At 36.2% G+C, this 25,992-nt stretch overlaps 1 protein-coding gene across 2 annotated transcripts in view; it reads left to right on the forward strand.

Moving 5' to 3' along the window:
• LOC121407899 (cytoplasmic dynein 1 light intermediate chain 1-like) overlaps positions 1-25,298 on the forward strand; it is a 36,380-nt gene extending 11,082 nt beyond the window's left edge. Inside the window, exons 5-12 of one of the 2 annotated variants that reach the window (XM_041599142.1) lie at positions 12,777-12,958; positions 13,809-13,902; positions 14,655-14,790; positions 19,384-19,495; positions 20,037-20,135; positions 21,931-22,041; positions 22,964-23,075; positions 23,751-25,298. In XM_041599142.1, the coding sequence (XP_041455076.1) occupies positions 12,777-12,958; positions 13,809-13,902; positions 14,655-14,790; positions 19,384-19,495; positions 20,037-20,135; positions 21,931-22,041; positions 22,964-23,075; positions 23,751-23,854 (950 nt within the window). In that variant the 3' untranslated portion in view covers positions 23,855-25,298. The remainder of the gene's footprint in view (positions 1-12,776; positions 12,959-13,808; positions 13,903-14,654; positions 14,791-19,383; positions 19,496-20,036; positions 20,136-21,930; positions 22,042-22,963; positions 23,076-23,750) is intronic. The other variant, XM_041599143.1, reaches the window with a different exon arrangement.
• The last annotated feature ends 694 nt before the right edge of the window (positions 25,299-25,992 follow it).

Genomic DNA, 25,992 nt, shown 5'->3' on the forward strand with positions numbered 1-25,992 from the left:
ACCAGAGGTGTTCTACTTGTTAGGGTTTTGCAACATGAATTACAAAGTCTTATTATTTGAGTAAATAAAATTTGGCTCTCAGTGTTTTTTTTCCATTCTAATGCCCCCATTACACCGGAGGAAGTTCCCGCTACGTCTTTGAAATTCCGAAAAAAATGGCAGGGACGTAGCGATAACTTCCCTGTTTTCGAAAAATATGAAAATCATCCCGTGCATGCTATGTCTGCGCTACATCCTTGATACGTTCATGGTGCGTTAGTGGTGTTCCCACTGAGTTCATTGTGCGCGCAGGCGCTGTCTGTGCAGCATCAAAACGGTTCCCGCTACTTTCTCTCTACGTCCTCGCAGATTGCGACAGGTTGTACCTACGTCTCCGACACGTGAGCATAATGATCTAGCAGGTCAACATTCATACTCCAGAGTTCAGATAGGTAACGACCAGCATCATGCCGCCAAGGAAGAAGAATAAACAACAGCAGGCCAGGCACCCAAGGAAAGAGAGATGGAACTGAATGAAGTTGTAGAAAAGTCACACAATCCCAGTGGCAGTGAACCCCAGGGCTCTGTGCCTCCTCTTCTTCCTCCTCCACATTGCGATGATGTTTCAAGCAGCAACGAAGCATCTGTGGCCTCTGTGTCCTCCATGACCTCTGGCGCGAGGAAGAGAGAGTCCTCCAAGCCTAAGATCTTCACTGACCTCAGCCCTGAACAGGAGGAAGACATGGTGGAGTGGTTGGAGGCAAACCCGTTCATATACAACAGGAAGTTGGCTGCATACAAAGACAGCCAAAAGAAGACCCCTCTGGAATGAAAAGGCAGAGGCTATGGGGAAAAGTGCTAGAAATGTTGTTACGTTCTTTCGGTGTCCACTACGTCTATGTTACGTCGTTAGAGCTTTTAGTACGCAATAAGAAGGTCCTTAGTGCGTCGGTACTACGCTGAATGGACTACATGGACTTTGGACATGTTCAAAGTCCACGTAGCGGAAAATTTGTCTCCGGAGATCATGCAGACTATATCATGTCAATAACAGTTCTCGCTAACAATGCTGCCCAGTATGCTGCAGCAGTTCCCACTGCGTCATGGCTATTTTTCTTTGACGTAGCGAGAACTGCATGGACGTAGCGTTGGTGTAATGGGGGTATAAACAGTTTTTCACTGAACCAAAACATGTAAGATATTGATGGGATGCATTGAAGTTGACACAGTTAGTGTTAAAGATATCTTTTATGATGTACTTTGGATAATTTTTAGGGCTCTTCATCATGAATTATCGAGTCAAACCACAAAATGTAGTCAATACATGAAAAGTTAATGTGTAATACACACTAAAGTTGATAAATGTACAGGGTTGTTACATGTAGTACTCTTATGCTTATTCTTTTTTTTATGTATTTTATTTGTAATGACTACTAGGCCTGGGACTTTCGGGTTTTTTTCTCTTCGGGTACCGTGGCAATTTTCGGGCGGGTACCCGGGTACCCGAAAATCATGTCGCTCGAAATATGACTGGTGGAAAAACCCATTGGTGACGTCATCAAGCCAATGCGATGCAAGCCAATTTATGAATGAAAATATAGTAAGCATGCGCATTGCAAGCCTCCCGTGCGCCACGCAGTATTCCATCGAAACAAGTCTGCAATACTCTGTCACCTCGTACCAAAATCGACCTAGAATTCCACTTTTCTATATTTTATATGAATTATGAAAGGTATTCTCAGAGGATCTATTTTCTCACCGATAGCGCACAGGTAAGCAAATTTTTATTACTTCTTGCTTTTCCGTCAAAATCGTACGAAGTAGCGTCGATATTACATTGTGTTCGTGAGTTTGTAGAATCTATCGCTACGTGAACAAAGTCAATTGATTTCCGGGTTTCGGAGTGTCAAATGCGCCAGCCAATCACGATCGTGTTACCATTTTCGGTTTATGATGAACTGAAAATGGTATCAAGAACGTGATTGGCTGGCGCCTCGTATGCTCCGAAACCCGGAAATCAATTGACTTTGTTCACGTAGCGATAGATTCTACAAACTCACAAACACGATGCAACATCGACGCTACTTCGTAAGATTTTGACGGAAAAGCAAGAAGTAATAAAAATTTGCTTACCTGTGCGCTAGCGGTGAGAAAATAGATCCTCTGAGAATACCTTTCATAATTCATATGAAATAAAGGAAAGTGGAATTCTAGGTCGATTTTGGTACGAGGTGAAAGAGTATTGCAGACTTGTTTTGATGGAATACTGCGTGGGGCTGAGGCTTGCAATGCGCATGCTTACTATATTTTCATTCATAAATTGGCTTGCGTCGCAGTGGCTGGATGACGTCACTGCGCTGCAAAAGAAACATGGCGACGATTGAACGATCTCAGTCACATCATCACTTGAAAAACTAGTAGATATTTCGAGGGTAATTGGTGAGATTCAAAATGAGACTTGTGTACTTTTGTGATGAGTTTACAATCATGTCTTACACTACGCAATACAAATCAAATGTACGTTATACTGGTGAGCAATTTTCGGGTATCGGGTATTGATTTTTCTACCCGGGTACCCGAGGCTTCCGGGCGGGACCCGGGTACCCGGGTTTTAGTCCCAGCCCTAATGACTACCAACAACATTTCAGATTCAGATTTTTGTTCATACATGGACAATGATTTCCAAATTCAAATTTAGAAATTAACCATATTATTTGTTTCAGTTTATACATGATATATGATACTCATCTTTCAAGCAGTAAGCAGCATATTTTCATGTACAGTACATACACATTCAAACTATATACCGTATTGAAAATTTGGTTGTCTAAAGAGTAGGAGCTCTATATACAATGGAACCAAGTAAATACTCATGGCAAAATACACATCTATAGGTCATATGCTGGCAGTAGCTGCCAATACTGCCTAATCTGTGGGATTGATTTGTGCCTAATTGATTTAGGAGGAGAGATTGAATTACTTTGTTTTTGAAGTTTTCTAGGGGTATACAGTTACGTATGTACATGTAATGTACACATTCATGCCATAATCAGACTTCATGTCTATTCTTGCTTTATAATCAAGAGCTGAACTTAAGGTTAAGTTTCCCTGCAGTTCTTTCTTACATGTAGGCCTATGTTTTAGATGAAAATACTGAGATGACATAAACCAAAATAGAGAGAGAGGGGGGGGGGGGGGGGGGGGAAGGAGCCTTACGCATGTATCTCATCTATTATATGAGTTTTTAGGCCCAACACAAAGATGCACAGCTTTGCCATTACCCGGAACTTTTGCTTTTTGCCCCTTATATTGACAATGATCATTGATTTTCTTTTCATTTCAATCTTTGAAGAAAAAATGAAATATTTATATATATATATATATTAAATCAAAATGAACTTTAATGGACGATATGTAGCAAAATAATGGTAAAAAGTTGTCAATTTGCATTTTTAAATACAGTAGTCTAATCAAATTGCTAATCTAGAGTATGCAGGTCTAATAATTACCCTTATCTGACTGGGAAGGGGGGGGGGGTCAGTTTGACCCCCCTCAACAAATTTTGTCATTATGCCGCCATGCAAATTTTTTTTTGCGCCGCTCACTGACTTTTTACTTACATGTACATGTAGAAGTTTTGTAACTCTTTTTGAGACCAAATTTGTGACCCTCGGGCACTCGGTTCCGAAATTACCCCAACAAAAAGATGATTTGAATAAGAAGAGAGTATCCAACAAGCATAAAGCTGAAAATTTCATTTTTAAGTGTTGATTTAACAGTTATATGCACATCCTGGTGGGTATGCAAATGAGGGAATTGATGAAATCACTCACTCACTATTTCTTTTGTATTTTATCATATGAAATATTCTAATTTTCTACTCATTGTCCTGTGAAGCAAAGTTTTAATCCTCCCTTATTACATGGAATTACCATTTTTTAACATTTTATGGTTCAGTCAAATGGGCCGTTTAGTCAAATCTGTAAAAATTGGAATATTGTATAATTTAAGGGACATCATCGATTCTCTCATTTGCATGTGACTAAATTGTGCATATTATGAAAAATAAGCAAAACTATAAAATGTCATATCTTTCTTCTTTTACATCCGATTTTGGTGAAACTTCCAGCATTATGATTGTCTGATTTTTCTCTATTTATTCAAATTAACATTTGTCTGAGATTGATTTAAACTTTAACATTTTAAAGTGCATGTCAGATCCAAAATTGCTCAAAAACGTGATTCCATATATAAATAATTACAAAGTCAATGCAAATCATAAATGTATAATTATTTTCACTTTTGTTGATTTAAATGGATTTATTTTATGCTATTTATGATTGCAAAAGGTCCCCGCCAAATTTCATTAGAAAAAAAAATAAAAACAAAGGTTTAAAAAACCCAAAGAAATACATAAGAATTCGAAAAATATAAAAATTTATAAGAAAATAATTATATTTTGGCAATTTTTTGGTCTGTATTTGTTAGAAATGTAAAAATTAATAATTTCACAAAAAATTAGCCTTCTTCTAGCTATATAAGGCCAAGTAAAAAAAGAAAGTAGTTGATCGTCCGGGTTTTTTGAGAGCGGTGATGAGGGAGGTCCTTACTATTTGCTATTTTTTTTGCAATTTTTTTATTAAAATCGTTGTCAGGCCATGTCAAGCTCGAAATATGTGATCGATGCATGCTCAATATTTAATAAATGAGTAGAAATATATATATATAAATATACAATTGATTGGAAATCTATGGAAAATGTATTATGTGATAAAAATCTATTGATGTATTTATACTGATGTATACCGCTACTGTATTGTAATACAAAACGTTCATGTCAAGTGAATGATTTTAACATTCTTGAAAAGGTAAAAAATGCATGGGGATGGGGTCATTTGATTACCATGGAGCCATGTTTAGTTTTCCAGAGCCAATCTCTTTTTTTTTTTTTTTAGCTCTGGGCATGGTTTCGCATCGCAGTTTTCCAGCTGCTTGTATATTCATTTACATGTTTGTTTAATACTGTTCAATTTTTATTCATTTTTAATTGATATCAAATGTTAAATGATGATTGAGTTAATTGTTCACATAGGCCTAATGTTTATTATTTTCATGTTTGTAACTGTAAGTGTTAGATACTAATTTTTACAATTTTCCATCAAATTGAATAGCTCAAGGAAGAATAAAGTTTATCAAATTTGAACAGAATTGGCACTTCTTGGAATCCCATTAATTATTTTCAATCTTCATAAAGAATAACCCACTTGAAATTATTTTTTTGAATATTCAATGCACTGCCTGCTGACGTTAGAAAATTCAATTCATTGCACAAATTCACATGTTGCGCCAGCACAGTCAATAACATCATCCCAGCACACAAGTCATGCATTACCCAACAGAGTCACAACAAGCAGTAAATCACCGTAACACACATCGAAGTACAGGTGCTATCACTCACCAAAAACCCCGCCGAAATACAAATTTATGTCATTAAAATTGATTTTTCTGCGCCATATTTCCAAAGCATGCAACGGATTAGTTCAGATTCAGGAAGCGGGGTCCCCGAAAATGCACTAAAAATGATGAAATCCGGGATCTTCCCCGAGTTTGCAAACTTTATTTTCACGCTAATTTATGATGGTATCTTCAAAATTCCAATAGAAAAACAAATCATAATTTTTTTCTTTCTTGCATTTACGGCGATATCGGACTTTGCAATTGTTTTTGAAGTTGTGAGAGAGATCCCAAACCACATGAGAGCAAATCGCTCGCCAATTTTGTGATTTTTTTTCGCTATTCAGCAGCCATAAAAATAGTAAATATCAAGAAAATTGAAGCTGCAATGAAAAAGGGAACATCAAAAAAGGAACATCCCGATTTTTTTTTTTTTTTTTTTAGCCAATTTTTGAAAATAGTAAATATAAAAAATTTCCATGCGGCGGCCAAAATAGATGCGCGCGAGGACGATCAACTACTTTCTTTTTTTTACTTTGCCTAAAGTGAGTTAAAGGCAAAAACATCCCAAAAAACAAATTTATTTTCATAAATACATGTAAGTATTAAAATATATAAACATTTAATTTTTTGAAAATTTTACTGTACAGTCTTGCAATTAACATCTGGCTCTACTCGCATGCAAAATTTTGCGGCCAAGATCTGAGGGGGAGGGGTCAAATTGACCCCCTCTCCCGGTTATCCTGGTCCGGAATAGCCCAGTTAAAATAAGGTTAATGGAGAACGAAACCCTGGACACCATTTGAATTGCACATTTAACAGAAAAAATCAAAGAATTGGAATTTAAGAAACCTGAAGATCTTCATGAGTATGAATTTTGAGATACATGTAATATCTGGATAAATATTTCCTACATGTATAGGTATGATGCATCATACCTGTAAAAAAAAGGTTCTTAATTTTAGTTTGCATGATGTAAAACAGTATTAATATACAGTACTTGTCAGTACATGTACAGGGGCCCGTTGCAGAAAGAGTTGCGTTTAAACGCAAGTAAAAAAATCAATCGCAAGTCCCAAATGCGCGCTGTTGATTGGTTGAAAATCAAGTTGCGCGTGTTTTTTAGAGTTGCACGTGATTTTTAGAGTTGCGATTGATTGCAAATTTTTCTGCAACGGGCCCCAGCACAGGTTAAGTCTGTACATTGTACATGTAGGCCCCTTCACGAATGAATTATCGCTGTTTCACAACCCATGAAAAACTACAATCATAAATCTACACTGTATGATGCATACATGTATAGTAGTACAATGATAATATTTCTTTACTGTACAGTATGTGTTTAATACTTTATCACCAGGAGCTGCTACTGAATCTTTAATTGAAAGTCAGTAGAGCAAGTATATACATATCCAGCTGTAAAGTGTGCATACACATAATACATGTAGACTACTGGTCTAAGGTACTGGGGATTTTGTGTGTGATCATCAAATAACAATTCTTATGAGTCATCAATGTGGAATACAGTGTTTCCACAAACTACATGTATATGATTTGCAAACTTGAATTACACACAGTGCATGTGCTGTATACACAGTTTTGGAAACCAAATTGTTCATTTGCAAAGCTAAAAATTTTAGCTTTAATAACATTTTTAGCGTGATTATGTGTAAAATTGTAATAACCTTAAAGTGATTGGTTAACATTGGTTTGACTTTAAAAAAAAGTGAGCTAGAAGGTCACACTTGTCACCTGTGTCTGTGATATGTTACAAATATAAAGCCCAGAAAAAATTGCGATAGAAAATAATTATTTAGTGCTTCAAAAATCGAATTATAAAGTGACCGGAAACACCATCTTAATTTCATCCCATACACTTATGTGTAGTATTTAGGCGTCTATAAGACACCTATTTACAAAATCGGGGTTTGCCTTGTAATTTTAGCTTTTCATTCTCAATAATGGTTGTTTTCAGGGTTTATTCTAATACATGCACTTGTACACATGTTTCATCTTGGTTTGATTTTTTTTTAAATTGGCTGCTCACAAAGTTAAACAATACCTTTAAAACCGTGTGGACATGTATGTAGTTTGAAATTGATGAAATGTACATGTGAGCCTACATGTAACAAAAATAAAAACAATGAAGCTATTTATTTAATACTCTATAATTGATATATTCAAAGTTTCAGGAAGTCATAATAAATTGCCATTGAGCTCATGATTCAAATGATCTTTTTCTGATAAATAGAAATAGCAGAAATGATCCTAAATGATAATAAAATATTGATACATGTATGTGCAAACTACTCTAGAGTGTAGACCTACATTTGTGTGGACAAAGTCACTTACAATTTTAAGAAGCGTACAATGTAGGCTATTGCTCTCTGAAATATCAATATATCTTAAACAGAAAACTAGTAACTCTTTAGTTGCAATGTACATGCAAAGAGATGAAATCAAAATTTGATTATTAATTTTTGTTTATGAACTTCTCTTTGCCTCGAGTATCAGTGACATCACATTCCTAATCTTTCTTATATAATTAACACTTAGTGAAGAAAAAATGTGCTGTTTATGTGCAGAGAAAAATGTTGTCAAGAATGTCAATGTCATGTCAATGCACTTTGCTACATTCATGCAAGAGATGGGATTTTACATTGTTTACATTGCAGTGCAATTATGGTAATGAATAAAGAGAGCTTCGGAGATGACACAAAAGAAATGTAGAAATATTGGGGGAAATTAAAGTGAGTAGGCTACATCATCAAGCTGAATAGACTTATGTACTATGGATTACACGCCCATTTGACAATTGAATTGTCTCGGTGAAATCGGAACAGATGGCTTGTTTATCACAGGTCTCAGTGCATCTGACCCCGGTGAACCTGGCATTGGATGGGGAGTAAACTGCTTTCACACTTGTAACCGTGTCTTGATTCAATACGGACCGAGGCAGACAAATTCACGCTCTTTTCATCGATGTAGAGTCCGCAACTGAGCATGTGCAGTGTCCAAAGTAATTATTTGTGTAACAATGCAAAAGGAAACAAGCTATGCTGGAACAAAAAAAAAGTCCCAACTTGGCTATAAAATGTAATGAATTATGTCATAAGAAAGAGGAAAGTAACCTTGGTTTTGCACCTAGTTGCAAATTGTGATGAAGGCATGCATGAATTTTCTGTCCAAATGAAAAGGATTGTTCCACTCGTTTGTGGAAAGAATTATATTTGCAAAAACATTTTCTTTCTCCCATGCAACAGGACCTCAAATCAATTTTATGTGCCCCCCCCTAACTTTAAACTGAAATACATGCTTGCTATTAAAATGTCAGGTTACAAATGTACATACAGTGCGTTTACATTTAAAGGTAGATGCAGCAAACAATTATTTCATGAGAAAGTCTTTAAAATCAAGGTTAATCGTCACCCTATTATCATAGCTTCAGACCTGGTACATTGAACAACACTTATCTTAGGCCCCCATCTCACTAGGATGGCGATCATGGCGACCATGGCGACCATGGCGATCTGTCTAAATCCTGCAAAGCGTAGCAGAATCGTCCTCGAATTCTATTTTTAGCCTGCGAGGCGATTGCACTACAACTTCACTGCGACGGACCTGCGCTGAAGGCGATGGTAATACGCTGGTAGTACGACGCTACCACTCTCTTGCCACGATTTGAGGCAGATGTGATGCGCTGCTTCTGCGATCAAAGCGACCGTACAACGAGGCCCATACGCTAATTAGGACCTCAGTACGGTGGTGCTACGAATGGAACGATTGTGTTACGTTAAATGATGGGCTCTTGAAACGATTTCAAGCAATCGGCATATTGATCGCGGCACATGAGACATTTTTCAGTCGATTGCCAACCTCCGACCAAGATGGATGTCCAGAATTTGGTTAGACTTATACATCTTAGCATTATACAACAACTTCAATTAGAAGTTGAATACGAGGACCTGATACGAGGACAGTAGAAGGAGGAGGCCAAAAAGATACTGGATCCGACCCTGGCTGTCACTTAAGTCATAATATACAATATATATTAAAATCTCACTCAAAAGATGTCGATGAGCCTAATAGTTAATATGAGGGATGCATCCAGAATTTCATAAAAGAGCATAAAAATGTTTTATATTTTGTTTATTTTTTTCCACAAAAGTTTGTCACTCAAAATTGTTAGGTAAATTCCTTTCAAATTTGCTTTCAAGAAGTAGTCTACTGATGTGAGAGCACTCATAAGTGGGGGGGGGGCACAATGCCAGAATCCCCATAAAGTGTGCTTTCCCAATACATCAGTGATCGAATCATTAAAATTTTAATATTGTTTACTGTCACTGTAGTTAGAATTCATTCTATTTTTAAAACATATTCAATTTATATATTTTTGCGGAGGTAACCCATTTCGTCATCAAGACATGCGAGCGTCTTTTTTTCTCTCTTTCAAGCTGGCTCAGCAGTTAGATTTTCATCCTCCTACTATACCTCCTCCTCCTCTACCACCACCATAACCTCTTGTTCGCTTCCTCTTGGACCGCCGGCATAACAGATTGGGCAGCTCCCCTTTTTGGTCCTTTTTCTGGGAAGTATATTTGAAAACGTCGTGGTGTCGCCTCGTAATCTGTTGAAAATGTGATAATCCGCTACCATCGGCACGTTGTTTCATAGCAGCGCAGACGGTCGCTGCTCAATCGCTGGCCAGTCATCAGCGGCGCAGCAAAAGCGCAACGCGAATGCCTGCAGCGGGCTGAGAACGTGTGCCACATGCCACCCAAAGGGAAAGCGTCGTTGTGGAAACGGTGTGAAGCGTGTCGAGCGCAAGGCAGTCGCCTTGTAAACGGAAGCAGCGTAGCAGAATTGTCTTGGGAACGGGCCTGAAAAACACGGGCGATCGGTGCCGCTTTTAATGCGCTTCTACTACGCTTTGTGCGTTGGAGCTTCGTTACAGCTACGAATATGTCGTTTGTAATACGCTCTTGACTCGATTATGATGCGCTTTAGCACCTCCGCGATCTCGCTACGTAAGTTTTGAACATGTTCAAAATTTTGTGGCGACCAGGAAGATGGTGGCGATCCTTGCGGCTTCAGAAAAGATCAAGGTACGACGAAGAAGATTGAAAAGATCAAGCCACGTTCAAGCTACGATATACCACGCTTTGTCTGTTCTGAATAGTTCAGGTAGATTTCAAACTGGGAGATATTATTATTTGGTAGTTCATTACTTCAACTTAATGATTGATGTCTTTCTTCCAAATTGCTCTTCCGGTTTGGATACCAAACTCTATACCTCACCACTCCCACTTTGAATCAATAATATCTCAATAGAATGTGACGTGTTAAGGTCAATTGCATGATTGCCTACACAGATCCTAGTCACATAGCGATGACTAAACTACTCCTGTGCGCCATTCATTGTCATTATGTAGCAGACAGTACTGTGGTGTCTAAATATAAATCCGCTGCCTCTTTGCCTTCACACACCTGTATGCACCAGATGGGATACTTGCCATACAGCAGTTCAGAGTTGTTGTACACTGAACAGTATTTTTAGACCACCTCCCCATAATGGGAGAAGATAGATGGCCCACGCATTGGGATTTGGGAGCGATGGAAGCTGGTCACTCCATGAATCAAATTACCTGTATACGTGCATATCATTAATAGAGAAGAAAATGAAACTGCACTCTCTTTTAGTTGGCGTTCTTCCGTACATGCATAATCCTGCAAAGTACATTCTTGAATACTCTGAGCACTACTGATAAAGTGAAAGTTCAAGCTAGAGCCGGGGTAATAATTGTTGTAAATTGTATACTGCAGTCCCGGGGGGGGGGCACTCGACCAAAAAATGGTGGGGGTGTGCCGAGGGCGAGACAAAAAACGGGGCCCTTGGAGCGGGCTTATTGTAAAAAGGAGGGCATCGGAACTACAAATGTAACGGATCGCCAGCGTGTGAGTGCGTACGCATCCCTGCAGTGCGCTCGCGCAGAGGCGATGGTCGGACAGTGCTCTGAGGCCGCTTTTCACCGAAATTGCAGCTCATTGTAGCATATCAATGAGACCGGAACGGCGTAACAAAAAATATGCGAAGGATAAAGCTGTGGAGCGGATTTCTTTCTTTTTTTTCTCTCGATAAGAAGAAAATGCTATGCTTTGGAGCGGCTTTCTTTGTTCTTTTTCTAATAAGACAAAAATGCTATGCCTTGGAACGGAAATTTGAGTGTAAAAATGGGGGTCCCCTCCGCGGCACATACCCACTATGCATTATATACTGAGTGCCCCCCCCCCCCGGGACTGCAGTGTAAGTGTTACTATAGGGCCATGCATCTTGAACTCGCCCCACAAAAGGTGGTGTTACGCTTTTTCAATTTTCATTCAGTTTAACATACCATCTCTGTTGAATGGAGATACATGTATTATTGTCATGAAATTGGTGTAATTTTAAAGCTTAAATATATACTCCATCATAAAGTGCAAGAGCACGTAAATTCACTTGCCCCGGGCAAGTGGGTTTGTCGCGCCCTGTGGTATTATGATAATTATCAGTTCCTGAATTTAATGCACTCACTAATAAAGCGCCCCAAAATGATTTAATCTCACTGTTTGCCCCTTTTCATTCAACATGTTTTAACCTACTGTATTTTGTTTTCTTTTGTTATTATTCTCATCTATTTGTATGTATTCTGGAATCATCTTGAATAAAAAGAATTAAGAAAAAATCTCTACAGAAGGAATTGACTTCTCAAAATTTCACATCATTTGCCTCCTTTTTCAGTAATTGTTCAGTACTACTTTTAGAAATTTGATTTGTAATGTTGCACAGTACAATACACAGCTGGGATTTTTCATTTGTGAAAAAATATGAATCATGGTTCATTGTCCCAAATATCTAGAGCCAATAATGAAATTACATTACTGCCGTGATAGGACTATCCAATTTCTCTTCAGATTGCAAGGCACTGTCCAAGTCTGAAGAGAGGAAAAAATACTACGTACTAAAATTTAACCATTCCGCTGTTTCTGTATTGTTGACAGCTGAATCACTCGGGATTGACACGAGATGCACTTAACGATCATCGGATAACATAATCATCATAACCTTCATTTTAGATTTGACTTTACAATCACCAGCAGATGCTTTGGAATTTTATGTTTTTAAATTTTATTTATTTCTCCCAGTGATATCAATATTTACAATAAATGGCAATCAAATAGTTACATGTATATAATCCCAAACTGACAAATAACCTCAAACCTATCAATCTGCAAGTAAAATCAAAGAATAAAGAATTTATACATATAATCTCTCTTTTACAATCTGCATCTTATCTATCCTGCAGTGGTACAACAATTCCAAGCATACACAGAGCCCGAGACGGGGAACGATCCCTCCGTTTCGAGGAGAACGTCCGGCGTCACCAAACCCACAGGGACGGAGGACGAAGAGGTTGTCGTGCTTCCTCTAGGAGAAACCACACTCACACATAATTTAGGCGTTCCAATTGTAGTCGTCGTGACCAAGGTAAGATGAATTTTCCTATGGCTTAAAAAAAAACATGATGCTTGTCGCTCATATAATGTTTGTGTCAATAGAGGGCAGTGTTTTGTGAGGTGAAAGAATTTGGATCATATCTTGAATTGAAAATATTCTAACTACATGTTGAGTTGTGTTGTTGACCATGAATTAGGTTGATTTAAACCAAGAATGATAATTCGCGCTATTAAAGGACAAGTCCACCCCAACAAAAACTTGATTTGAATAAAATTAAAAAGAGAAAAATTCAACAAGCCTAACACTGAAAATTTCATCAAATCGGATGTAAAGTAAGAAAGTTATGGCATTTTAAAGTTTCGCTTCATTTCACAAAACAGTTATATGCACATCTCGGTCGGTATGCAAATGAGGAACTGATGACATCACTCACTCACTATTTCTTTTGGACTTTATAATATGAAATATTTTTATTTTCTCGTCATTGGCATGTGAAATGAAGTTTTATTCCTTCCTGAACACGTGGAATTCCATTATTTTAACATTTTGTGCTTCAGGCAGGGAGGTCCTAATCGTCAAAGGCGTAAAAATTGAAAAATTGTTAATTCAAACAATAAAAAACAAAAGAAATAGTGAGTGAGTGACATCATCGACTCTCTCATTTGGATGTAACTGGCTCATTCATATAACTCTTTTGCTGAAAAAAAGCGAAACTTTGAAATGTCATAAATTTCTTATTTAACATCCGATTTTGATGAAATTTTCAGCATTGTGCTTGTCTGATTTTTCTCTATTGATTCAAATCAACTATTTTTCTGAGGTGGACTTGACCTGTAAATAATTTTCTCCTTTCCCCCTTTTTTTTTTCTTGTGTATGCAGTCTGACTACGTCAGCACATTGGAGAAAGACCAAGACTACAGCGATGAGCATTTAGATTTCTTACAACAGAATGTCCGGAAATTATGTCTAAATTGTATCCTTTTCAATGTGATTTGTATGTCCGCTCTTAATTAATAAAAAGGGGTTTATTTGTAACAGGTGTACGTACCATCATTTCAGAAAGGCAATATATGTTAACCAGGATCCTGATTGCAGACTTGGAGCCATAGATTTATTTGCTATCTACTGGTTACTTTTATGGAATTCTTGAATTTTATTGGCCTTTGTGCAGTAGGACTTATTTAGAAGCAGGGTATTTTCTACATGTGGACTATTGCTCCCGCTGTTTATTCCCATTAACATTTTTAAATGATTAATTGAACCTATCAGTAATTCATGGGGCTGTTCTAAACATTTTGGGGAGTAAAGACCTCAGTTTCCTGGGATTTTTTTTTTTGAGAGGGGAGGGTGCAGACCCATACAGTTCAGACTTTCAAAATATGTGAAAATTACATTTCATTTCAATTAAGCCTTGTACCTGTGAAAAGTTGAGTGGATTGCTCTGAAAAATAATCTGAATACATACATGTACATGTATATTTCTTAATCTTGATTCTTCTCAATTCTTAATTGTATAATGCATCATGAATAATAATTAAAAAACACAAAATATACAGGCTAAAACTTAAATGGTCCTTGGATACACATATAATTTTACAGTTTTCTTCTGTTTTATTATGCACACTTTTAGATTAACTCTACTTTATTAAAAATGTAACAAAATTACAATGAAGAAAAAAAAACAGATGTTGATGTAAAAATTCCTGAACTCACATATTACTTCAGATGGTGCAGCTTTATTTTATGTATCTGTGAAAGAGAACAAGAACTGTGATCTGTTGAACAGATATCTTCTACATAGGTTATATGACTTCCCATTCAACTCGACGGCACTGGTAGTGGAAAAGGATGCCCTGTTTGTGTGAGTATCAAATTTGGTGTATTGTTAAAGGACAAGTCCATCCCAACAAAAAGTTGATTTGAATAAAAAGACAAAAATCCAACAAGCATAACACTGAAAATTTCATCAAAATTGGATGTGAAATAAGAAAGTTATGACATAAGTTCGCTTAATTGCACAAAACAGTTGTACAAGGCTCCACATTAACTTTTTTTGGAGGTGGCCCATTTGGGCCACCAAAACCTTCAAATAATTTTTTTTGGTGGCCCGTTAGTAAAGTTTGGTGGCCCGAAAAATATAAAGAAAAACTAATTAATTAAAGGTCAAGTCCACCCCGGAAAAATGTTGATTTGAATAAAAAGAGAAAAATCAAACTAGCACAATGCTGAAAATTTCATCAAAATCGGATGTAAAATAAGAAAGTTCTGACATTTCAAAGTTTCGCTTATTTTTAACAAAGTAGTTATGTGAACGAGCCAGTTACATCCTTATGAGAGAGTCGATGATGTCACTCACTCACTATTTCTTTTGTTTTTTATTGTTTGAATTATACAATATTTCAATTTTTACGAATTTGACGATAAGGATCTCCTTGCCTGAAGCACAAAATGTTAAAATAATGGAATTCCACGTGTTCAGGGTGGAATGAAACTTCATTTCACATGACAATGACGAGAAAATAAAAATATTTCATAATTCAAACAATAAAAAACAAAAAGAAATAGTGAGTGAGTGCTGTCATCAACTCTCTCATTTGGATGTAACTGGCTCGTTCATATAACTATTTTGTTGAAAATAAGCGAAACTTTAAAATGCCATAACTTTCTTATTTTACATCCGATTTTGATGAAATTTTCAGTGTTATGCTTGTTGAATTTTTCTCTTTTTATTCAAATCAAGTTTTTGTTGGGGTGGACTTGTCCTTTAAATATGAATAAAACAAATTTCTGAAATATTAATTCTGCAGCCACTACCACTATTAGTTACTTCCACTTTGTACATCTTGTACATGTATGTAAATCATGCTTGCTGTTATTTACTTTGCTTATTGATTTGTGGTAATATATAAATTGTTCTATCATTGTAGATATGAAATGATTGAAAGAGAACAAAATAATTGTATTATATATAAAGGCTATACTATATAATTATAGCAGGAGAAAATCACAGAAAAATATGCTGCAAAATTAGAACAAGGCATAAAAGGGAGAAACAAAAATAATTTTTTAGAATTGTATATTGAAAAAAAGAAAACAAAAATTATGAAATAAACAAGTGAAATACAACAAAGGAAAGAAAATGAAGAAAGAAAAAAAGGAACAAAAAAAGTTAGAGAAAAAAACAAAAGAAAATGAAAGAAAAATGAATAAGACAAAATTAATTAAAAATTGGGATAATTATTATTATTCAGTAAATACATATTCTTTAATCAGGCATATTCAATGGGAAGGGGCATAAATGGTTTAATCACTATAAAAAATGAAAGAAAAAAAATAAGAAAATGGCAAAAGTTATTATCTGGAAAAAACAGTGAGGAAAGTCCTTCCCTTTATTTGACATAATGATGGAAAAATTCACATTTCATATATATCAATGAAATGCCTTCCCAAAATATTTACTTCCTTAAGAGTGGTTTAAGAAGTCATTTATAAACAAGAAAGAAAGAAGCTGTCTGTTTATTTTTGGCTAGAAACGACACAGCTTCGAAAGAAACCAAATATCAACATACATACAAATGCACACGTGGGACTGTGATGTACTCACCCATGAGTTTTATGTGTATTAATGCATTTGGAAATCGGTCTTTTTGAGTCAAAAGAGAGGTCATAATTCCTCTTTTTAATGCTTGCAAATAATCAGGATTTAGTAATATGGACTGTAGAAGGGCATTTCATTGGTGTAAAATGTGACTTTGACGTAGATTTTCAAAGTTCTGTGGAAGATTTCTTAGCAGTAACATTTCGTATCGCAGCTCCCTGAGTCTGAATAGTCTGCTAGCTGCAGTGGTTTCATTCATGCAAGCTCACGCACGGCAGACGGCCGGCTGCACCGGCTGAATATATACTGTATGCTGTAGTGGTAGGCCTCCATACTGTCATGACTATGCAATCTTTGTGTGTGTGTATTTGTGTGTAGATTAACAAAAAGGGCGCATGACGAATTGGCTTGCAATTTCAACTGTAGAAATTTGATAAATGCGTGCAAAATCGGGAGAAAAATTGCGCTACTTTGAAAATTATTGGTTGCCCGATTCGGGCCACCAAAACTTAACATTTTTTCAATAATGGTTGCCCGAGGTGAATTTCTGGTGGCCCTGGGCCACCGGGCCACCGCTAATGTCGAGCCTTGAGTAATATGTATATCCTGGTCGGTATGCTAATGAGAAGACTGATGATGTCATTTACTCACTATAGTATTTTTTTTGTATTTTGTAATGTGAAATATAATTTTCTCCACATTGTCAAGTGAAACAGCGATTAATTCCTCTGTGAACATGTGAAATTAGCATTGTGTAATACTTCATGGTTCAGTCAAGTTGGTCTTTATTGTCAAATTTAAAAAAATGAAATATTGTAGAATTCAAACAATAAAAAAAAAGAAATAGTGAGTGAGGGACATCATCGACTCTCTCATTTGCATGTCACTGAGTATGTGTATCACTGTTTTGTGAAAAAAAATGCCATAACTTTCTTTGTATTTTACATCCGATTTTGATGAAACTTTCAGCGTTATGTTAGTTTGATTTTTCTTTATTTATTCAAATCAACAAATTCTAGGGTGGACTTGACCTTAAAGCAAAAAGAAATAATGTGATAAATGCATAGAGGGGGGGGGCTATATTATTGTTCTTGCTAGAATGCTTCCCAAGGAGTGGATGAAGTGTTTTCATTGTGCAGGGAAGCTAGAATCATATGACTGGAGTGATATTACATCTCTATTTGTACCACTTACAGATGTTGTCCTAATGCATAAAGCACTTGAGGTTATCACTTTTAATAGATTTGCCACCCTCAACCCACAACTTGTCATGTAGTTAAGACAAATAGAGACCTGTAATGAAATTGTGTACACAATTGAAGTGTTGCCTAACAGCAAAATAAAGGGGGGGGGGGTGGGGTGATTGCTCAGGGTGTTTTGTGGAATGATGCTTTTATCAAAGTGGTTTTGTTATTATTTGCAGAAGATACATGTACCATTATTTACCATTTTGTACCATGTCTTTCATGTGTGGTAGTATGACATGCACTCAATACTTGACAGTATCCAATCCGATTCAATATACATTTTGATAAAGCGCCTTTTCATTTTGGTTGCAAAGCGCTGCACACACTCTATTCCGTGTTTGGGCCACAAAACAATAATGCAACGCCTCAGAATGATCAGCTTAGTCCATGCAATCCATTGTCCTCTTAGCAAAATAGATGGGATTAAAGGCCCGGTCCCACTGCACTTCAGGATGCAGAGAGGATGTCAAACAGAAAAGAATCTTGTCATTCATTGAAAAACGTTATGTATCCGTTGTGTACTCTTTGCATACGTGTTTCATAGTCCATTGTGATTTCATTGCTCACCCATTTTGTCCGTTGTCTGGAGCGGATAAAAACTGAAATTTTGCTTGTCTGCCGTATCCGTTATGAATACGTTTTGTGTTCATCAGCCAGTGGGACCAGTCCTTTAATGGCTATCAGTTGGCATGTGAAGTGGCCTATATGGTTTTCTCCTTGAAAGGTCCAGGCCCATTATGGGTTCAGTTTACATGTAGTCTTGCATTTCCATTGATTCATCAACATTTGACATTTGCATTATCAAAGAAATATTCAATTGCATGACCTTTTCATTGCAGTAAAAATAGCTACTATATTTTGATCTTAAGCCTAATAGGCCATATTGTGTTAAAGGACAAGTCCACCCCAACCATTGGTTGATTTGAATAAAAAGAGAAAATTCCAACAAGCATAACATTGAAAATTTAATCAAAATCTGATGTAAAATAAGAAAGTTATGTCATTTTAAAGTTTCGCTTAATTTCACGGAACAGTTATATGCACATCCTGGTCGGTATGCAAATGAGAAGACTGATGACGTCCTCCACTCACTATTTCTTTTGTATTTCATTGTATGAAATATTCTAATTTTTTCCTCTTGTCAAGTGAAACAAAGATTAATTCCTCCCTGAACACGTAGAAATAGCATTGTGCTAATACTATATGGTTCAGTCAAATTGGTCCTTATTGTCAAATTTTTGAAAATGAAATATTGTATAATTCAAACAATAAAAAACAAAAGAAATGGTGAGTGATGGACATCGACTGTCTCATTTGCATGTCACTAAGATGTGCATATAACTGTTTTGTGAAAAATAAACAAAACTTTAAAATGTCATAACTTTCTTATATTTTACATCCTATTTTGATAATTTTTTTTGCATTTAGCTAGTTTGATTTTTTTCTGTTCATTCAAATCATCATTTTTCTTGGGTGGACTTGACTTTTAATATATTGAAAATCAAGTCAATAACCAGTGCAACAACTGAATTTGATGTAAAACAGTAAAAGATATAGAAAATATGGTAAGCACTGATTTCATCTCATTGATATCATTTCGCTTTTACAGGCCTTCAGGGTGGGATAATCTACAGAAAATCAGTATATTATACGAGAACATGGCCAACATAGATCCAGAGAAGCAGTTTGATGAAGTCATCATCAAACCAGTTGTCCGGAGGGTATGTAGATTATCTTTTCAAGGGCAAGGATGAATCAGCATTTCCTCTCTCAAATTGGCAACTCTGGGGAGTCTTTCATGAAACTAATACTAGTGAAAAATAGTCAGTGATTTTGGTTCTATTGTCATAATCTACTGGAAATCCTTGCATCTGATTTGCTGAGAGTAAAGTTCTTTGCTATTTGTTTCATGAGAAGCTCACCTGAATCAACTCTTTGCTTAGTGAAAACATATTGTGTCTTAATGCCATTAAAATTGAAAAGGTGTATTTAAGGGCAAGTTCCATTGGCATGTTTTTTCAACTTTTATTTTATTTGAATTATTTTTGCTTACAAGGGCTAGTGACCTAGACTTGATAATTTGCATGTTCAATATGTATGTACAGATAATTTATTATACTGATAATTGATTGGCTCCCCGTTTATTTTTTAGCTGAACCTGCAACACAAATATCTTTGCATAGGTAGGTGATGGGGGATGTTGAGGTTGTACCTGGGGAATCTTGTGATTTCACTGATTCACTGCATTCCTCTTCTTTTCAGTTGTTACAAGATAACAAAGAGGTTGTGGCAGAGGATGAGCAGGTGTTCCTAATGAAGCAACAAGCGACCATTAGGAATGCAGCACAAGGCAAACCAGGGGTGAGTATTAAGAAGTTACAAGACCACAGCTTAAAAATTTTTATCCATTAATTTTAGTTGATGAATATCTCTTTTGTATTTGTGTTGTTCCTTTTTTGCATTATTTTACATGGATAATATATCAAGTCAAGATGAGTCAAATTTGCCCAAGTTGAATCAATGTGGTCTGTTTTTAAAGCTCCAACATAGCGAATATTTGAGTTACACAACAAAAGATAAATGATGATTGAAAAGAGGGGTGATTTGAAGTGCTGGTGATTTTTAAAAAAATATCCTTCCTCCAAATCTGGTTGGTTTGGGGCTAGCCTATATCGAATTGTCAGTATTATGAATCAATTTGATAGTAGTCTAATTAGCATTTCAAAATGATGAGTTAAATCAAATTTATTCATGATCAGGTTGCCCCATTCGTGTGAAATATTCAACAATATTTCTGGTTTATCTCAAGTTGAAACCTCTGATTTGAAAACATCCATTTTGTAGGCTGTCAGAGTGTAAGTTTGGGTTCAGTTCAACTTTTGATTCTTATGATTTTGTTTTGCCCAAGTCTATTAGATGCATTCCCCTTTGGCAAAATCTTTATGTTCAGTTAGGCTGACTGTATGCATGGTATTGTGAGGGGTTGATTGATTGGAAAACAAGGGGTTAAAGGGTCGTTTGATTATCACATGGCCTTTGCTGTGTAGGTAGTGTTTCAAATTAAATTAATATATTGATTGATCTCTAGTGGTAAGAGACGGACTATTTCTCTGTGGGTTAAGATGATTTGAGGCACGTTTGGGCAATTAGTGCAAGAAGCTTTCATGCACTTTTTCAAATGGGTAAAAATACACCATTGACACATGTAGCTAATTGCGTTCATTTGTATGCCATGGCTAGATGTTCATTACTACATATTGATCATATTCTGTATGTACTGATTTAAAAAAAAAACATTGTTCCATAACAAAAACAGCATAAAATATGGAAGGTTTATCATATAATTCTGAATTTTGGCTGAACGCACTTGGGATTGAAATCATGCTTCTGAGCATTTTTGTTTGATGTGCTAATACACAATTTCCCATCTTCGGAATCATGATCTTGTACGTTGCAAATTTAGTCTCTGTAGCTATGTGAAATTCTGAAGAAAAAAAATGTTGGGGATGCCTTTGTGCATTGCAGAGAAAATTAAAGCATGTATAATGGCAGGAGGGGGATGGGTGCTGGATTGTCACCCCATGCATTTTAAAAGATTAAAGTGTGCATTGATTAGTATACAAAATACTGGAGTGTTATGGTTCGAGATTTCGCAAAAGGCGAAACTTAGATGCTCTATTCAAAGAGGCATAGCCGAGTTGAATAAAGTGTCTGTTTCTTTCACCAAATGTGAAATGTCGCACCATTGCACGAATAAGAGTGTTCGCTATTTGTGTTGTACAACGCCTCGGAAGTTAGCGAAAATACAAAAAAATTGTAAATTTTTTCTTACGAAAATCTATGAAAATATGAAAGCGAAATCCCACTCTCTCAAACGCATGTCTGATCTGCAGAAGCAATGCACATTTAGCCAGTAAGCCCTACGCACATTGCATCTGCATTTACCAAGCACAATGCATAGAATTCTAATGTTTATAGTGATTTCCCCTTGTTCCTGACCGTGCAACGGTACATAATGGACGTTACATGTGCAACGGTACAAATGTTTGACATTCATCCTCTGCATACAACAAGCTAAGTATAGGCATTGCACAAAGGTTGAGAGATGCTCAATTAAATAATTGTCGGAGCATTTTGCTTTTCTTTTATTTTTCAGCAGGAAGCTTCCCCAAGGGCGCAAGACACAAGACCAATGAGAACACCAGAAAAGAGAAATCCATCAAACGTCCCTGCTGCATCGCCAATCACAGCACAAGGAAAACCAAAAGTGAGTAAAAATATTTATCAGTTGATGTGGTGCAACTTATCTGTCATTTAGTGTCCTCAATCATAATGTAATTCTCCGGGCATCATACACTATTCATATCTTTTCAAATACTGGAACTTAGATTTGGGAAGAGAGAGAAGTATGTGCAGTATTATGTAATGCTAACTCAAGTTGATTTTTGAAAGACTTGAAAGGTGATGCAATAACACTAAAGATTCAACAAATCTATTGCATTATTGTAAGACTAGAATGACAATGGAGATATTATGAAGTTGTCAACCCAAATCTATTCCGATATTAACAACTGGAATTATATTTTGCAAAGTGTGAGCTTAGTATTTTTCATGTGAACAAAGTGTATTTGCATTTCAAATGATATCATCTTAATAAGGGCAAAAAATATATTTGTCCTGAAATTAGAGAAGTCTTTTAACATTCATCAACAATTGCACATTTCAGTATCTGCTGATATGATTGAAACACACTTGTTTTGCATGATACTCCAATTGTTTGTAAGGTTCTACATAACTTTACAAACACCTCTATGAAACAGTGCCCAGAGCTTTGAAAAATTGGGATTTTGTTTTCATGTAAGTGCCATGATATACTGTGAAATATTATTCTAAAGATTACCAAAAATATGTAAGACAAGTGGCCTATACATGCAGGTGGTCCTTATAGATATTCTTTTGATGCATGCCCTTAATCGCTTATGAAAAACTTTATTCGAGCAAAACAAAGAACTTGCATCTAGATTGGTTGAATCATGCAAACGTCTACTAAGAAGCAAAATGAACAACAACTTAATTCATGAAGAGAAGGGTGACCACCTTCTTTCTCCTCATAGTTGACATATGTCCTTTGAATCTCTCACCCATTTTACTTGCTATCATGCCTTTCTTGGGTTCATTTTGTTTTATAGATCGATCCTGGCAAACCAGGTTCTGCCAATGAAGGTGTGCTAGCAAACTTCTTCAACAGTCTACTTAGCAAGAAGAGCGTCAACTCCCCATCGCCCGGTGGCCCAAGAACAGGTAAGGACGATGCTTTTGACCAAATCTTCTTGTGAATACAATCATCTTGTTATTTCTGATATTATTAGTAAAAACAAGAAAGCCCATCTATTGTCATGGATAACCCAAGATATAAGAAGCTCAGAAAATAGTGATATCAGCTTACTAGATATGGCCCTCATAATGTGTTAGAAGATATAAACTTGAATTTACTATATATTTTAAAAAACTTTGTATTATATATCTTCACATTGCAATTGTCTTCATATTTGATTTAATATATACTCTTTAATCATGTTTATTTTTACTCTATTATTAACTGACAATATATCAGCCTTGGCTGCATGCCATAATGTTTTTTATCAATATAACGATTTCGATTCAATCCAATTTAATTGGAATGCACACACATTTTATTTTACAAGACTTTTTTTTTTGCAAATGGTGCTAATTTTTTTTTTTTAATTTCCTTACCAAAGAGTAATGAAAGTAGAACATACTGTTGTGATGAGATGTGTGTTGGGTTGAGTTTGAGTGAAATAGTTTAATATCGATGATTTTATGTGTCATGCAATTAACATTCTTTTGGTCGTGGATAATTATATAGGTAGTCCAGCAATTGATCAGTTATGGTATTGATAGTTACGGTGAAAAGGAAAAAAAAGTGATAAATTTTCTGTTAATTGTTGATTGCAGGTGGTGAGAAGGCAGTCCGGAATGATGCAGCTGCAGAGCTTCACCGAATGACAAAAGGTAACAAGCCAGTAGCAGGGACAGCACCAAGCTCAGATGTTTCATAAGGCTTAAAAAAAGTATCATATCACCGTCAACTCGTCTATGAAAAAAAAGACATTATATCTTCTCTCATGCGTCCATTGAGGGCTATTCTTATCGTAGTAAATATATTATGAAGTCTACACTTGGCACAGAAGGCGACGTTCTTCGCAGCAATGGCTCGATTCTGTCCTTTAGCGAATGACAAGGATTTGCAAAGCAGCTCGACGGCGTGTAGACTTTGCTTCGTATTGGGTGTGTCTTCGGTAAAGAGGTAGCAAGCTCTGCTAAGAATCAAAAGAACGTCTTGCTGTATAACTGCATCTCTTCATCCTTGACATGTTTCTGTAAGCTGGATGGTAAGCGTTTATTGTCATAGTGTATGGCTGCTGTAGGTGTGTCTGAGGGCTTGTGGTCTGAAGCAAGTCATCTGCAGCATTGCCAAGCCAATGCATGCTTGCAGGGCATTATTCCCTAATAGGTGAAGCTAAAACGATGTCAAACTGCTGTTGTACACATTTGAGGATAATATTTTAGGTATGCTCTACGTTCTATTGGTCAGTGAAAAACATTTAGAAAGGGAGAGAGATAGAGAGTGAGATGGGGGAGGGGTTGGGGACTTACGGCATGCTCGCTCTCTCTCTCTCTTTTCATCTCTAGCTAGATGCATAGGTGTACCTTCCTAGAATCTTGTCAGAAAAACGGTATGATCGTTCTCTTGTAATGTCAGCAATGTGTGACCTCACGCTAAGGCTTACCCACCATGCATTTTGAATGTCTCTCATCTTTATTACTTGCACTAAATTACTTCAGCCGACTTCCAAATCACAAGAGCATCATCTCTTTCCAAGATATATGGTGTAAGCTGCAACAGTTCCTTCGAATGTAACTTACTGATGTGTCTGAAATGCAAGTATTGCAGAGCGACGGGATTTTCCGTCTTGCTGTAAGAACAGATTGAGAAATCTTGGAGTAATTTTTTTCTTGTCGGGTAGTGCATGTGTAAGTCCACTCTAAGCCTAGAATTTTAAAGTCTTGCAAATGAAAGAGTATTGTATTTTAAGGTAAAAGAAATTGATGAACAAGAATCTTAAAAGGTCCATTTACCAAACCTTAATAAGAAAGGTTTTGTTTTTCAGGGCCTCCCATAGTTATTTTGGTAACTCATCCATCAAGGGTGGGCTTGGTATTTCATAAGAACACTATTTTTCAGTAGCTAACAGATTCAAATATATTGATATTTGCTCTCAAGCAAAATATGGAGCAGTCCCTCATCTTTATATGATCAAATTGCAAAGACCTCATCAAAGATTCCGGAGGAGGATTATATCCAGTACATTTGTTTTTTAAGAGAGGGTTTATTTTCTGCGGGCCTCATTCAGATTTGGTGCAACACAGCTATGTGAAGAAATGGTGATAATTATGCCCTACATGTATCTGAGAAAAGTGCACTAAAATGTCATGCTCCCATTTCACAAAAAGTTGCTATGATAGCAACCCTTGTTTGAATATCACCTTTCACTGGAAGAACCAATACAAAAAGTTGAATTTTCACTGTTGTGGTAGTTGACACTTCAACAAGATTTGATAAAAAGTTGCTATCAAATGGGCCCAGTTGTAATATGACATGTCATATTGCATGATGGAATGAGTTTTTCTGCAACAACGCATGAAAAATTATTTGGCACTTTGCTATTTTAAAAATTGTCCCATTTTCTGGAGCCCTGCAATAAGAAAAAAAATCTTTTCTCTCTGCAATATTTGGTTGATGGCTCATATCCCATTGACTGCACAAAAAATGTTACTGATAGTTGATGCACTGTATTTGAATGAGCCATTGACTAATGTGTATAATTTTGACATAAAAGATATTCAGGTCTCTAAGGGTATGATATAATTATAAGAAAACTTATTAGTACTTAATGTTATTATGAATGTCCTACTTTCGAAAGACTACATTTTCATGAGATGTCAAATATTCACAAATTATTCCAATAGCTTCTTATCAGTTTATTGGTTATGAGAAAATGATAAGCAGCCAGATTTTTGACATTTTTTCTTTAATACTTCAAGACAAAAAGTCTTTCAAACAAAAATGAGAAGATGTTACTCTTCGTCTTTGTGACTGTTATTCTTGCCATTTTGAAAAATTTAGATAAAAACA

This window comes from Lytechinus variegatus, chromosome 2 (assembly GCF_018143015.1).
Source record: "Lytechinus variegatus isolate NC3 chromosome 2, Lvar_3.0, whole genome shotgun sequence".
NCBI classification, from domain to species: Eukaryota; Metazoa; Echinodermata; class Echinoidea; order Temnopleuroida; family Toxopneustidae; genus Lytechinus; species Lytechinus variegatus.